Source organism: Diabrotica virgifera, chromosome 6, assembly GCF_917563875.1.
Source record: "Diabrotica virgifera virgifera chromosome 6, PGI_DIABVI_V3a".
NCBI classification, from domain to species: Eukaryota; Metazoa; Arthropoda; class Insecta; order Coleoptera; family Chrysomelidae; genus Diabrotica; species Diabrotica virgifera.
In genome coordinates this window covers 145,914,489-145,928,363 of record NC_065448.1, presented here as the reverse complement: position 1 = coordinate 145,928,363, position 13,875 = coordinate 145,914,489, and the positions used below count along the sequence as shown (strand labels likewise).

The 13,875-nt window shown below is 32.5% G+C and overlaps 1 protein-coding gene across 1 annotated transcript; it reads left to right on the top strand.

Annotated features, from left to right (window-relative positions):
* Positions 1-417: 417 nt before the first annotated feature.
* LOC126886911 (uncharacterized) lies at positions 418-5,378 on the top strand. Its single transcript, XM_050654071.1, has 3 exons — positions 418-881; positions 3,552-3,998; positions 4,662-5,378. Exons 2-3 carry the CDS (start codon positions 3,671-3,673, stop codon positions 5,315-5,317), a joined length of 984 nt encoding a protein of 327 aa, XP_050510028.1. The 5' UTR covers positions 418-881; positions 3,552-3,670; the 3' UTR covers positions 5,318-5,378.
* The last annotated feature ends 8,497 nt before the right edge of the window (positions 5,379-13,875 follow it).

Sequence of the window (13,875 nt, the reverse complement as noted above, 5' to 3'; positions counted from 1 at the left end):
ATAACAAACACTAAACAAATAAAAAATAAGAAATCTCTTTTACTAATCAATATTAAAGTGTAAACACAACGCGGTTAAACAAATAATTCTAACACTCTGACTCTCTGATACTCGCAGTATCTTACCACACCATACACGAGGTTTAAGTTAGCGTGTATGCAAAAAACCAGTAACGGTGCACGCTTAATAGTGACGTCACTGACTTGATGACGTTTCGCGTGTACCTAACTTTTTTATTTGCGTACACGGTAGCGTGTACCTAGACACAGCGAATGACAAAATGAATTGTTTTCCTAGAGTTATCGTCCATCTTTAAAATTTTGAGCGCCCTCTTTCGGAATTTAATTTTGCGAATATATCCCTTTCTATGCGTATAGCACAGAATTTTACTGTCAATTGTCAAATAAGGCATTTGTCATTTGTCACATGTCACTTTGAAATGGAGTTACGCAAAATGTGAAGTTTCTAGAGAGAAAAAAATGTTTTAAACTTTGGCAAATATGGAGACTATATCTGTAAACATTAAACCAGAACTGGAAGAATGCAGAATGCATGTTTGAAAATAATTGCACAGAGGATTCTTTATCCTCGTATATATTAAAATAGAAGAACACGTGTTACAATGTGAAATAAATAGTCCATTTACCCATTTCCCATCATCAGTAATCAAGAAGTTAAAACAGAAATTAAAAAAGAATTGGATGAACATAATTTAGGAGTAAATCATGGGTGTGAAATTCGATTTAAAAGAACCGATCCAAAAGATTTAGACTCAGACGAAGATGTAAAATTACCGATAGGGGCTTCAGCTGAGATACATCATGAAAAGCATTGTGGAACTATGGAAACATCAAAATCACTGTCCAACATTTGTAAACGAAGTAAGTTTTAGTCTATGTAGGTATAGAGTTAATGAGTGAATCTAAAATGTATATCAATTTTGGTTCAGTTACATAATGTATTTTTATGTTTTGCATTTGGAGATTATTTTAACCAAGTCTAACATGAAGTAAAAACCACTTCTATTTAATAGGTATATTTACTAAAAATTTTAAAAATCACAATGTATTGAATAAAATATGTCCAATTCAGAACGTTTTCGGACCTATCAGTCCATCATCAGTGAATCTAAAATAGAATAAGTAATTCTATTAAAATTAAAAAGATGGTTGAAATTTTGAAAATTAAAAAAAATGTGGTTATGATTACTTAGTCGAATACTTGCTAAATAGCCCCAGAACCCAAGTTTCAGCAAGTATTCGAGTAAGTAATCATAACCACATTTTTTTAACTTTAAAAATTTCAACCATCTTTTCAATTTTAATAGTGGGATTACTTATTCTATTTTAGATTCACTGATGATGGACTGATAGGTCCGAAAACGTTCTGAATTGGACATATTTTATTCAATACATTGGGATTTTTAAAATTTTTAGTAAATATACCTATTACATAGAAGTGGTTTTTACTTCATGTTGGAGTTTTTTAACTATATGGATGGCGTTATGCATAACTCGACCAAGTGCCAAAACATAGTTTTGAGATAAATGGCTTCAAAGTTTTTCGTTTCTTGGTTGCTTAATGGTCGCTTAATGGTAAGTGGATTAATGTCGCTTGGTTTAATTTTGTTTTTCTTAGTAACCGTTAACGTGACAATAACAGGGATTTTTTCCAAGATAGTTTTAGCTATGTGTCACCAGAATCCGCTGTTATCTCGACATTAAAGAAATGGCGCTTGGTCGAGTTATGCATAATGCCGTCCATATGGTATACAGCCAACCTAGGGAACTACCCCTTTTTGGATTATTTTAACCCTCGGTTAGTGTTCTGGGGTATACCATACTCCAGGTACTCCTTCTATTACTATAAAATCGAAAATCAATAAAATAGCATCCTCTTGGGTCTAGTAGCTGTAGTTTACACTGCCGTGCTTAGCAAAAACACCATATCTGCAGAGACATTACATTTGAGTAAAATCGATTTTAGTTTAAGAATTCGTATACATTTACACAGAATACGGCATAAGATGTGGTGTGTTTAATGTGTTTTGGGTTAACTTACGTCATTTTTAGTAAGCAAATGAGATAGCTATGCACATTTGGGTTAGAAAAAAGTAAAAATTTCATTTTTTCAGATTTTTGCAGATACAGCGTTTTTGCTAAGCACGCCAGTACACATGTTTTGTCGCAATAACCTTTGATACAATTTCAATTTGAAATAGGAGTTTGTCAATGACGGTTGGGGTATGTCATATCTTGGTACACTACTGTTGTAATTGTTTTAGTTGTTGTTTTGTTTTCTGCAGGTAAAGTACATGATATTTTGATGTTTTTTGAGATATACAGTAGAACCCCTATTATCCGTGTGCGGATTATCCGTGCTACAGATTATCCGTGCTATGATTTTCTATTACTCATAATAAATTTCCCCAAATTATAACAGCACTTCTGATCACATGAGGAAGAGAAATTCACAGTTCACAATTTGCCTTCAAAGACGATATAAGGCGACTTTGTGATATAGGTCGACAACTATTTGCCGACTGTGTCATAGGTTTCTGTTTTGAACAAATAAAAAAATGTAATTCTCTTTTTTTATGTTGCATCATGATGATACTATAATTGAAGAAATTGTGAAACGAAAGGTGGTGTAGACACATTGGATGAGTTCTCTATCTGCTAATTACAGCATATCGATACCAATATTCTAATAGGACGTATGCCACATTTTTTTGATTTAGCGTTTTTAACAAATATTGTTCCAATAGGTCATATTCCGTCTAAATCTAACATATTTAAAAAAAAAATTGAACTGAAAATATTTTTTAGCGCCTATTCTAATATGTCATACAAAAACCGGCTTATTTTTATTTTTCGAATCTGTCGTATACCACAGTCGTCCGCCTGATTTCATAAGGTCAGTGTTGACCGTTAGAGCGTGTTGAATTACAATAATCAAAAACTGTGTTTAAAGTGTCTGTTTTTTAAAGATGTCGAAGGTAAGTTACATTTTGAAGTATATTATTTTCATTAAGCATGTTAGCTTATTTACAATGTAAAATTATAGTAAAAATATTTACCTTTGAAATAGTGAGGTTATATACGTTATATTGGAATTTCAAATAATGTATTGGATACAACATATTTCTAAAACAATTACATTATGACGTAAAACTCAAATTTATGTTATGGGTTATGTCGTATTAGAACAGATAGATGTATTATTGATGGGTAATTTATTCAGAGTATCATTTTATTTACCTTTTCGTACTCACAAAAAGTAGGAAAAAATTAACGATTGAGATTCAGAAGTGTATTTTTAACATTTAAAAATATAAATTTATTATTACGTTTTCTCTACCTTCGTATTTTTATTATAAAGTATAAATAAATAATGCCAAAAGAAAGTTTTAAAAATTTAGTTTTGGTTTTTAGTACAATAATGTTGACTGACTAAAGCTATTTATTTTGCGGATTTTACTGCGGAGTTTGTGACTTTAGGCATTTAGGCAGGTATTTTAGCTTTTTATTGATACAGATTATTTTTTTCAGATTTCTAGTAGGGTAGAAAAAATCATCACAATGGCGTTAAATGAAACAGCACATAACGCAAGCAATGAAACAGCAGCAGATGAACCCAACTTGATCACTCCTGAATAAATGTTAATGATATGATGTACCATGTGCCTTACGAATTTGAAGTCATTAACGACGAGGAAAACAACTTTATTCAAGATCCCTTTGATACTCAGGGTATTAACGTTGACTTGCTGTCCTCTGAAGTAAGATACGAAACTCTGTCAACAGTCAACTTAAACATTTCCAGCGAATTATTATCTGAAAGTAGTGTGGATAAAACTTATGAATCCACACAACAACATGAAAATTTAGAAGAGCTTGAAGATGATTGTGATCCTGAGTTTATACCACCCGAAAAAGAAGCTCATCAAGAGGACGACTCGGAATACTCAGATGAAGAACAAAATGAAAACAATCCAGGTTAGTACAATCCAACGGTAAAATATCATCATGTCTCTTCTGTCCACTGATGGACATTTTTCGCCACTCTTCACGGTTCTGTGTGTCTTGTTGCCATTTCTTGGATATTCGTTTAATGTCGTCCATCCAGCGTGTTGGTGGTCATCTTCACTGCGTTTGCCTTCTCTTGTTGTTTGTCAGTAAGTTAGTTTTTTGGTCCATCTTGAATCTTTCAGTCTCGCTGTGTGACCTGCCCAATTCCATTTCAGCTTGGCTATACGTTCGACGACATCAGTGATACCTGTTCTTTTCCTTAGGTCTTTGTTCCTTATTTGTCCTTTTTATCTCGCCGAGAATCGATCTTTCCAGTTCGACGACATCAGTGATACCTGTTCTTTTCCTTAGGTCTTTGTTCCTTATTTGTCCTTTTTATCTCGCCGAGAATCGATCTTTCCATGCGCCTTTGTGCCACTCGCATTTTTAGTGCTGTTGTTTTTGTAAGCATGAGAGTTTCTGCTCCGCATGTCATAATAGAAAGAACGCATTGGTCAAATGTCTTCCGTTCCATAGCTATTGGAATGTTGGTCTTAAAGTAGACTAAAATATACGGTAAAATAATAATATACCCTTAATAAAATACTGAAAACCTAAATTTGTTTCTATATACATACATTTTTTTTACAGATACGAGAACAGCTGAAAGTAGAAGGAAGAAAAAAGCCAATAGTGAATTATGGGATAAAAACGTTAACAAAAGAAAAAGAATGATGGGAGAAGAGTATGTTGGATACACAAGATCTAAAGACGGGACGGTTAAACACGATACTAAAAGAAACAAAAGAATGCTCGGACCTATATGTAATTCAGTTTTTTGTAAAAAAGCAGCAAATCGTTTTTGCCTAAGACTGTCTGAAGAAATACGACAAACTATTTTTGAGAAATTTTGGAGTATGTCCTGGGAACAGAAAAGGTTATATGTTTTGCACATGACCACCTACACTGAAAAAAAGAGAACCTATACAAAAAATCCATCCAGGAGAAAGGGAACATTTCAATACTATTTGCAAATTGAAGACGGGAAACATCAGGTGTGCAAGCAAACATTTCTTGGTACGTTAGGTATAAAAGAACGTATGGTAAGGCACTGGGTCAATGAAGGGTCTATGTTTGAAACACAAAGTAGTCAAGACGACAAAAACAAAAATAAGACTAAGAAGAAAGATACGTCGGTACATTCAGTAGAACAAAATAGAAAGCTGGAACAGTTGCGCGTATTTCTAGATGTTTGCATAAAATTGAAAGCCACTACTGCCGTAAAAAGTCGAACAAATTATATCTAGAGGAAGATTTCAAATCAAAAACCGACATATTTCAACTATATAAAAATAAATGTTTAGACTAGACGAAGATGTACTACCCTTGTCAATCAGTACTTTCCTAAAAGAGTTTGACGAAGGTAATCTTGCACTATTCAAGCCTAGAAAGGATCAGTGCGATTTATGCTGTGGATATAAAATGCAACAAATTGAAGAAATTATCTACCGAAATCATATTTTAGCAAAAGACCTTGCTCGCAAAGAAAAAGATTTGGACAAGAAGAAAGCTCAAGACCAGGATATTTATTGTTTTACAATGGACGTCAACTTGTGTCCTCAATTACAAGCAAGCTCATTGTATTACAAAACAAAATTGCAGGTACACAATTTTACCATCTATAACTTGTCAACTCATGCATGCAAAAATTTTGTATGGAATGAAACAGAAGAACTATGTTGTTCAGTTTTTGTAACCTGCATCATTAAACATCTGGTATCAGCTTTGGAGATGGACAAAAAACCTATAGTTTTATACTCGGACAGTTGTGGTTATCAAAATAAAAATGTCATTCTGTCAAATGCATTGTCCATTCTTGCAACACAATTTGATATTGAGATTGAACAGAAGTTTCTTGAGAAGGGCCACACTCAAATGGAGTGTGACTCTTCTCATAGCCTTATTGAGAGACGATTGAAAGGAAAAGATATTTTTCTACCGACAGACTACATAAATATTATAAAAGACGCCAGGAAAAAGCCAATGCCTCTGGATGTAGAATATTTGGACCATTCGTACTTTCTTAATTTTGATAACCCGAACTTGATGAGATATAATTCAATTCGTCCAGGAAAATTAAACAGTCCGTTAAAGGTGGCGGACTTAAAATGCCTAAAATATTTACCTTCTGGAGATATTTTGTATAAAACTAAATACGACTATCCTTATGAAATATTACCACAACGACAAAAAACAATTATTCTGGATGAATACTTACCCAAGCCACTATACAGCAAAAGGTTAGAAATTTCAAAGAAAAAATGGCTTGACCTACAACAGCTAAAAAAAGTTATTCCAAAAGATACACATTACTTTTATGACCTAATAAAATATTACGAAAAGACAGAAGAATCAAACAAGAAAGCAAAAAAAACCGACATACAGCTATCGCTTAATAATAAAAATACCATCCTAACAACGTCTGAAACTAAAAAACAACAAAATATAAAACAACAAAAAAAAGCTATAACAAAGAATGATACAAATAAAACTGTGAAAAAGAAAACAAAAATAAATAAGAAGAACACGAATTAGTGTCCTGTTTTGCAAATATTTACATCATTAAAAATATGAATTTTTTTATTCAAACAAATATAATATAAGTTTTGTAATTTCCAATTTTTGACTTAAAAAAGTTATGTTATAATTATAAAAAATAAAATAAAGTATTAAAATATTTTAAATATAATCATTGTGTAATTTGTCTTAACCCACAACAATTTATGATGCTAATATGACACTAAGAAAAATATGTCGTATCCAATAAAGCTATATAATTACAATACGACGTAACCCACTTATTATCGTCATTTATTAAAATAAGTACTAAAAATGTCCACGTAATCAAAAAACATATTTTTTCAAAAACATTCTTGTTAAAAAACCTAACCTCTATAGAATATTTATTTATTTATACAGCGTGTCTACTTGAGTTGGGAACATATGGGAAACTTTTTTATTATTAATTTTACGAAAAAAAGTTATTCTTTATAAAAAGTTCTGTATGCCCCAAAACCTAAGATTCAATCATCAGATATCAAATTTTCTGAATATTATACGAGGTATGTCAAAAAATATGAATTTCGGTCAAGGGTAAAGTACCTTTATTTCTCTCAATATCGAAAATTCTTATGATAAAAAGTTGTTTGGAATTGAAAACTAAGATCAAATATGCAATTACATGCTTCTTATTGAAAATAAAAATTTTTCTCAAATTTAAGGATACCCAACATTGTTTTTAATTATTACAAATATGATAACTCGTTTATTATTCATTTTACGAAAAAAAGTTATTCTTCGTAAAAAGCTTTGCATGGTCTAAAATCTAAGACACAACCGCGATATATCAACTTTTATTAATTTTATACGAGGTTTGTCAAAAAATATGAAATTCGCTCAATATTATAGCACCTTTATATTTCACAGTATTTCAATTAGAAGGATGTAATTGCATATTGACACATAGTTTTTAGTTCTAAACAACTTTTTTAATAACTGTTTTCAATATTGTGAAAAATAAAGGTACTTTACTCTTGAGTGAAATTCATATTTTTTGACATAACTTATATAAAATTAATAAAATGTGATATCTGTTGGTTGCATCTTCGGCCTTATGACCTACAGAGCTTTTTATAAAGAATACCTTTTTTTCGTAAAAGTAATAATAAAAGAGTTATCGTATGTGTAATGAATCAAAACGAAGTTAGTATCAATAAATTTGAGAAAAATTTGGAAAATATTTTTTTCCAATTAGAAGCATGTAATTGCATATTTGAGCTTAGTTTTTATTTCCAAACAACTTTTCAGAATAAGCATTTTCGATATTGAGAGAAATAAAGGTACTTTACTCTTGAACGAAGTTCATATTTTTTGACATACCTCGTATAATATTCAGAAAATTTGATATCTGATGATTGAATCTTAGGTTTTGGGGCATGCAGAACTTTTTATAAAGAATAACTTTTTTTCGTAAAATTAATAATAAAAAAGTTTCCCATATGTTTCCAACTCAAGTAGACACGCTGTATATATTTACGAGCAAAGCTCATTGCAATAAAACATTACAGAAGATATGAAGAACTAACAAAATATTACAAATATACGTAAAATACAATAAGATACAATAAACACTACGACAATAAAGCAAGTCAAAAAGTAAAAATAACAGGTAAATATATATAATCACAAGTTTAAAATATTCAAGAACATAAAACTAGAGGGTGCAATCCTTTAGCGTTTTTAAAAATCGCGAACTATCCGCAAAGAAATCCACACAATTGGAGCAAGCATTTGCCTGTCTAGAAACCCTCGAGATGAAAGAATTTGCAGTGAAGTTAGTTCTGCTGATGGGAGTATGAAACGTAGATCTTGAACGTGTGCTTCTGGAGGGAATATGTAAACCTACTTCCTCCAGGAGCTCAGGGCAGTCGTGAATTGAATTTATAATATTATACAACATGTACATGTCCTTCTTTTTCCGTCTGCTTGATAAGGTGTCAATGTTAAGTTCTAGTTCAAGATCCATATAATTCCAGTCTCTACGGTTTGTTTTGAATGCGACGAACCTAAGGAATAGGTGCTGGATCCTTTCAATCTTACAGTTGTATGTCTCATAGGTGGGTGACCAGACGCAAGATGCATATTCCACGATTGGCCTCACCATTGCACAGTACAACAGTTTAAACGATCTCAACTGCTTAAAGTCTTGGGAGCATCTTTTAATAAAACCTAACAGTTGAAGCGATTTTGAGATGATATTGCTTATATGAATATTGAAAGATAGTCCAGAGTCAAGTGTAACTCCAAGATCTTTTATGGATGTGACTGTCGTGATATTTATATCACCTATTTTGTATGTGAAAGAGATAGGACTTTTCGAACGCGTGAATGAAATGTGAAAACATTTGCAGGAGTTGAGAACCATGTCATTGTTGCTGCACCATTCATTCAACCGATTCAAATCGGACTGAAGCCTTAAACAGTCGAGTGGATTCCTAATGTGGCAGTAAAACTTAACATCGTCAGCAAATAAAAGAAATTTCGCATATTGGAAACAGTCTTTTATATCGTTAATAAAAACATTAAACAACAAAGGTCCAAGATGAGATCCCTGCGGTACGCCCGAAGGGACAACTATTTCGTAGGAAAAATAGCTGTAGAGCTTGACGATTTGTTTTCTGTCCAGAAGATATTCCCTAAGCCACAGCAGAAGTGAACCATGTATCCCTAATCGCTGCAATTTTTCAATTTTTTTTTTTTTTTTTTTTTAGAAAACTACACGTTTTTAGAACTACACGAATTTAGAAAACTACACGTTTTTTTCACCTCCTGTAAAATTTTAGATTTGTGGGATGTGTCCTATTAGAATATTGGTATCGATATCAAGAAATAGCTGCAGCCATCATTGGACTTTGACATTATTTTATTTCGTTTTTGAATACACCTGGAATAAATGTTCAAGTTATATGTAGCCTAACAGCTACAAAAAAACTTTAATCTGAAAAGACGAATATTTCGAATGCAGCTGATTTCTGAGTTTCGAAACCAACAAAGACAAAATCCTTCCTTGCGTTGACCATTAGGTGATAATCAGCAACCAGAGGTACACCAATTGGGACCTATGTGACGTAGGACAAGAAGTTGATGTTCTGATTGTCCAAGAAATAAAGATAGAAAGAAATTTTACATATGTATGCAATGTGATACTCCAATTTTTTTGGAACAAGCAATAATGACATGTTCAAATTTTGCCTATTTGGAGGAGTTCTAACTTTTTTATATTTCGATGTATTTCAGCAAACACTTTTTCTTTACTTTGTATAATATTAGGCTATAAGATTCTTTAGAGTTGTGTGTTCAATAAGATGTTTCATAATATCTGAGTGTATTATTGTTCACCCGTGTTTTTTGACTGGCATAATTGTAATATGTAGCATAAATGATGTTTAACTTTTAAATATAAGACTTTTACAGTACAATGTTAAACTTATTTGACTCATAAATAAGCAAAAAACCAAGATTAATCATTTTAAATGATCAATAGTTTAAAATTTTTAAATTCCTGCATTAGTTAATTTGAGGTATGATATACCCCGGAACACTTCTCGTGCTAATTTATCTGGGCACACTGACGCAGGGTTAAAAGGTTTTAAGTGTCTATCTCAGAAATATATTTACAAAAATCACCAAACCTAAACAAACTGGGACAGGTTGTACCAGATGGTAACTATTGAACCTAACCGTCATTTATAATTGAAAACGTCTTATACCCGAAGGTGATGAAAGAATATTTTTATACGTTAACAATTTAATTCTCAGCGTAAATCGGTCAACATCTATATTGGACCCTTGAATCAATGTTAATGACCAGACAAAAAATTCACTCGATAAACATTAACTTAATAAAAAGGTACCATAATATGGTACATACCTACATTCTAATACCACATATGAGAATTTTTAGGCAAAACGAGTTAGAGGTTGATTCTGAGTATATTGCGCACGCTCTACTGAATTATATATATATATATATATATATATATATATAAATCCTACCATCATTGCTGCATCCTTTTACCATAGGTATGTTTGTGCGTCCACTCGAAAAATTGATGTATATCTATATTTTAGAACATTGTTGGGTATCCTGCAACCGTGGCTACTTCGGCATCAACTCAGTTTTCTATATACTCTTAAGAATAAACAAGATGATTTTTACTTTCACTGCGATAGCAATTTTGCATCCACATATTTTGCTATCGTTGGAACGTCCCAATATACCATATTACAGCAAGCCGGCATTTCTGTGTCCGCAACGGGTATCTTTGTTCATAGGAAAGCTATTTCTACGTCCGCAACGTTGCCACTATCAAATACCTCGGTCCAGTTTATCATTTCATTTTGATGTGATCCTAAATGCTATTTGTACTCTGTTAGAATATGTCCGTGTAGAAAAGGTCATCTTATTTTCTCAAGGTTGTTTGCTAGATAATGAGTGGCAAGGTACAATACAAAGTATGCATTGTTTCGGAAAAATTCAAACAAACTTATTTTTCTAAAACTGTTTTTGTTAGTTTATAAACATGCTATGGTAAAAAGTTCTTTTTAAAGATTTATCCGCTAATTGTTTAAATATTAACAATTTTTGTGTATAAATAATTTTGGAAACAAGTAAGTGGACTTCGTAAGTCCTAGCTTTTCACCCAAAGTAATCAAAAGTAGAACTGGAAGTCGATATTTGAACTCTTCGTGTAACTTTGCGTCGATTAATATACGATTTTACTAATTTTGAGTCATCTTTATTTACATTCATATCATATTTTGAGTGACTTTAAAGCAGTACTTACGATTGCCTAACTCTAAAACCGAAGTCCTTTGTCAAATTTCTCATCTTTACTACTATCCTTGGCTTATAAGCTTTCATTCGACACCTCATTTGTCATTCTATCTATATTAATAATGGAGGAGTTGTATTCGCGGAGGGACGGACCGACGGACAGACAGTCATGAAACCGAAAGTATATATTTGTTCTCGATTTGCGAAGGCGCGTCGAATAATATATCACTTGTACTATCGCGGTGACTTTAAAACAGTACTTCCGCAATTTTTAAAACCGGAAGTTCTAAGTCAAATTTCTCACCTTTAATACCATCCTTGGATTATAGGCTTTCATTTGACACCTCATTTGTCAGTCTACCTGGTATAGTGAAGAGGAGTCTTATTCGCGGTAGGACGGATAGACGGACAGACAGACTAGGTTAAATTTCTCACCTTTTGTACCATCCTTCCAGGGCCGCCGCCATAAAAAAAATTCAGGAAGGGTCAAAATCTTTAAGTCGATTTTATATTCTAGAAATGAATGAAAAAACAAGAAAAATGTACCTATGTTTAATAATCATCATAAGTGTTTTTCTGTTAACATTTCTATTAACATTTTAACTAAACGTAAAATTTTGGATTTTCGCACAATATTGTAAAATTTGGGGGTCGACGGATCCTTCGCTTATAAGCTATCATTTGACACCTCATCTGTCATTATACCTGGTATACTGACGGAGGAATTGTATTCGCAGACAGACAGAAGGATCTATATTTTTCTATGATTTCACATTTTTTAAAATGGTCGAAAACAATATCGTTGAAATTATCATTTTACTTTGATAAAATATGTTTCTATTTTGTTTTTGATTACGCTGAATCCGAATATGGCATTACAATTTGAAAATTCAAAAATTTTGAGTTATTATAAAGTATGTCTGCGTAACTAGGAACCATATGGGAAACTTTTTTATTACCTATCACACGAAAAAAAGTTATTCTTCATAAAATGCTCTGTATAGTCTAAAATCTAAAACTCAACCATCAGATATAAAATTTTATCAATTTTATACAACGTATGTCAAAAATATGAATTTCGTTAAAAGTTTTGATATTTCAGAATATCAAAAATTGTTACTATGAAAAGTTGTTTGTAATTAAAAACTATGTTTTAATGTGCAATTACATCCTTCTAATTGAAAAAAAAAAGTTTCAAACTTTTCTCAAATTACGAAGTCCCAACATCATTTTATTTCAATTATGATAGATAACTATTTTATTATCAATTTTACGAAAAAAGTTATTCTTCATTAAATACTCTATTTAAGATGCAACCATCCAGGGCCGGCGATAACGGGCCTGCAAGGGATGCACTGCAGGCGGGCGCCCCTGTTTGGGGGGCGCCAAATTGGGCTTTTTTCTGCTGGGCTGTACAAAATACTAATTTAAAAGAAACCGAAGGGCGCCTATGCTAGTTTTGCAGGCGGGCGCCTTATATCCTAGCGCCGCTACTGCAACCATCATATATCAGACTTTTTCAATTTTATACGAGGTATGTAAAAAAATTTTCGTCAAAGGTTATGTTTGGTCGTAACTACTATATTGGGTAGAAGTTTGGACTCTAAAAGTAAAAAATTGGAGGCATTCGAAATGTGGCTATATAGGTGTATTCCTTGGACTGCAAAAGTCTCAAACTAAGAAGTGTTAAGAAGAATTGGACATGGCAAGAAGCTTTTGAACACAATTAAAATAAGAAAAACATCGTATTTGGGCCACATACTTCGTAACGATAAATACTCTCTGCTACATGTCATCATGCAACGAAGAGTAGAGGGGAAAAAGTCTTGGGAAGAAAGAAGAAATCTTGGCTGAGGAATATCAGAGATTGGAATAACCTCAGTGTTGAACAGATATTTCACGTTGCAAATGACAGAGAAGCGTTTAAAAAAGTGACCGCCAATCTTCGTTAGAAGACGGAACAAGAAGAATGTAAAAAAATATGAATTTCGCTAAACAGTTAAGTACTTTTTTAGTTCACCATAATTGAATATATAACCATAGTTTTTAATTCCAAACAACTTTTCTTAATAACCATTTTCGATATTCTTCTTCTTATTCATGTGCCTTGTTCGTTGCGGACGTTGGCTATCATCATAGCAATTTTAATCTTGTTTTCGGGGTTTCTGAATAACTCGATCCATGTTGATCCACTCGGACCAGTTGGAGTATATGATATTTATCATGTCTCATAATATGACCGAGGTATTCAAGTTTCCGTTTCTTAATTGTGAAAGAGATTTCTTTTTGTTTTCCCATTCGGCGCAATACATTTACGTTGGTGGTGTAAGTCGTCCAGGATATTTTGAGGAGACGTCAATACACCCACATTTCGAATGCCTCTAACTTCCTTATTAATGTCTCCGTTAGTGTCCATGCCTCTGCGTCATACAGCAAGACTGGAAATACATAGCATTTTAGCAGCCGTAT

Coding starts and splice junctions, on each gene's coding strand:
- LOC126886911 (XM_050654071.1), top strand. CDS start 3,671: ATGATGTACCATGTGCCTTACGAATTTGAAGTCATTAACGACGAGGAA. Junction 3,999..4,661: donor ACAAAATGAAAACAATCCAG/GTTAGTACAATC, acceptor TTTTTTTTACAG/ATACGAGAACAGCTGAAAGT.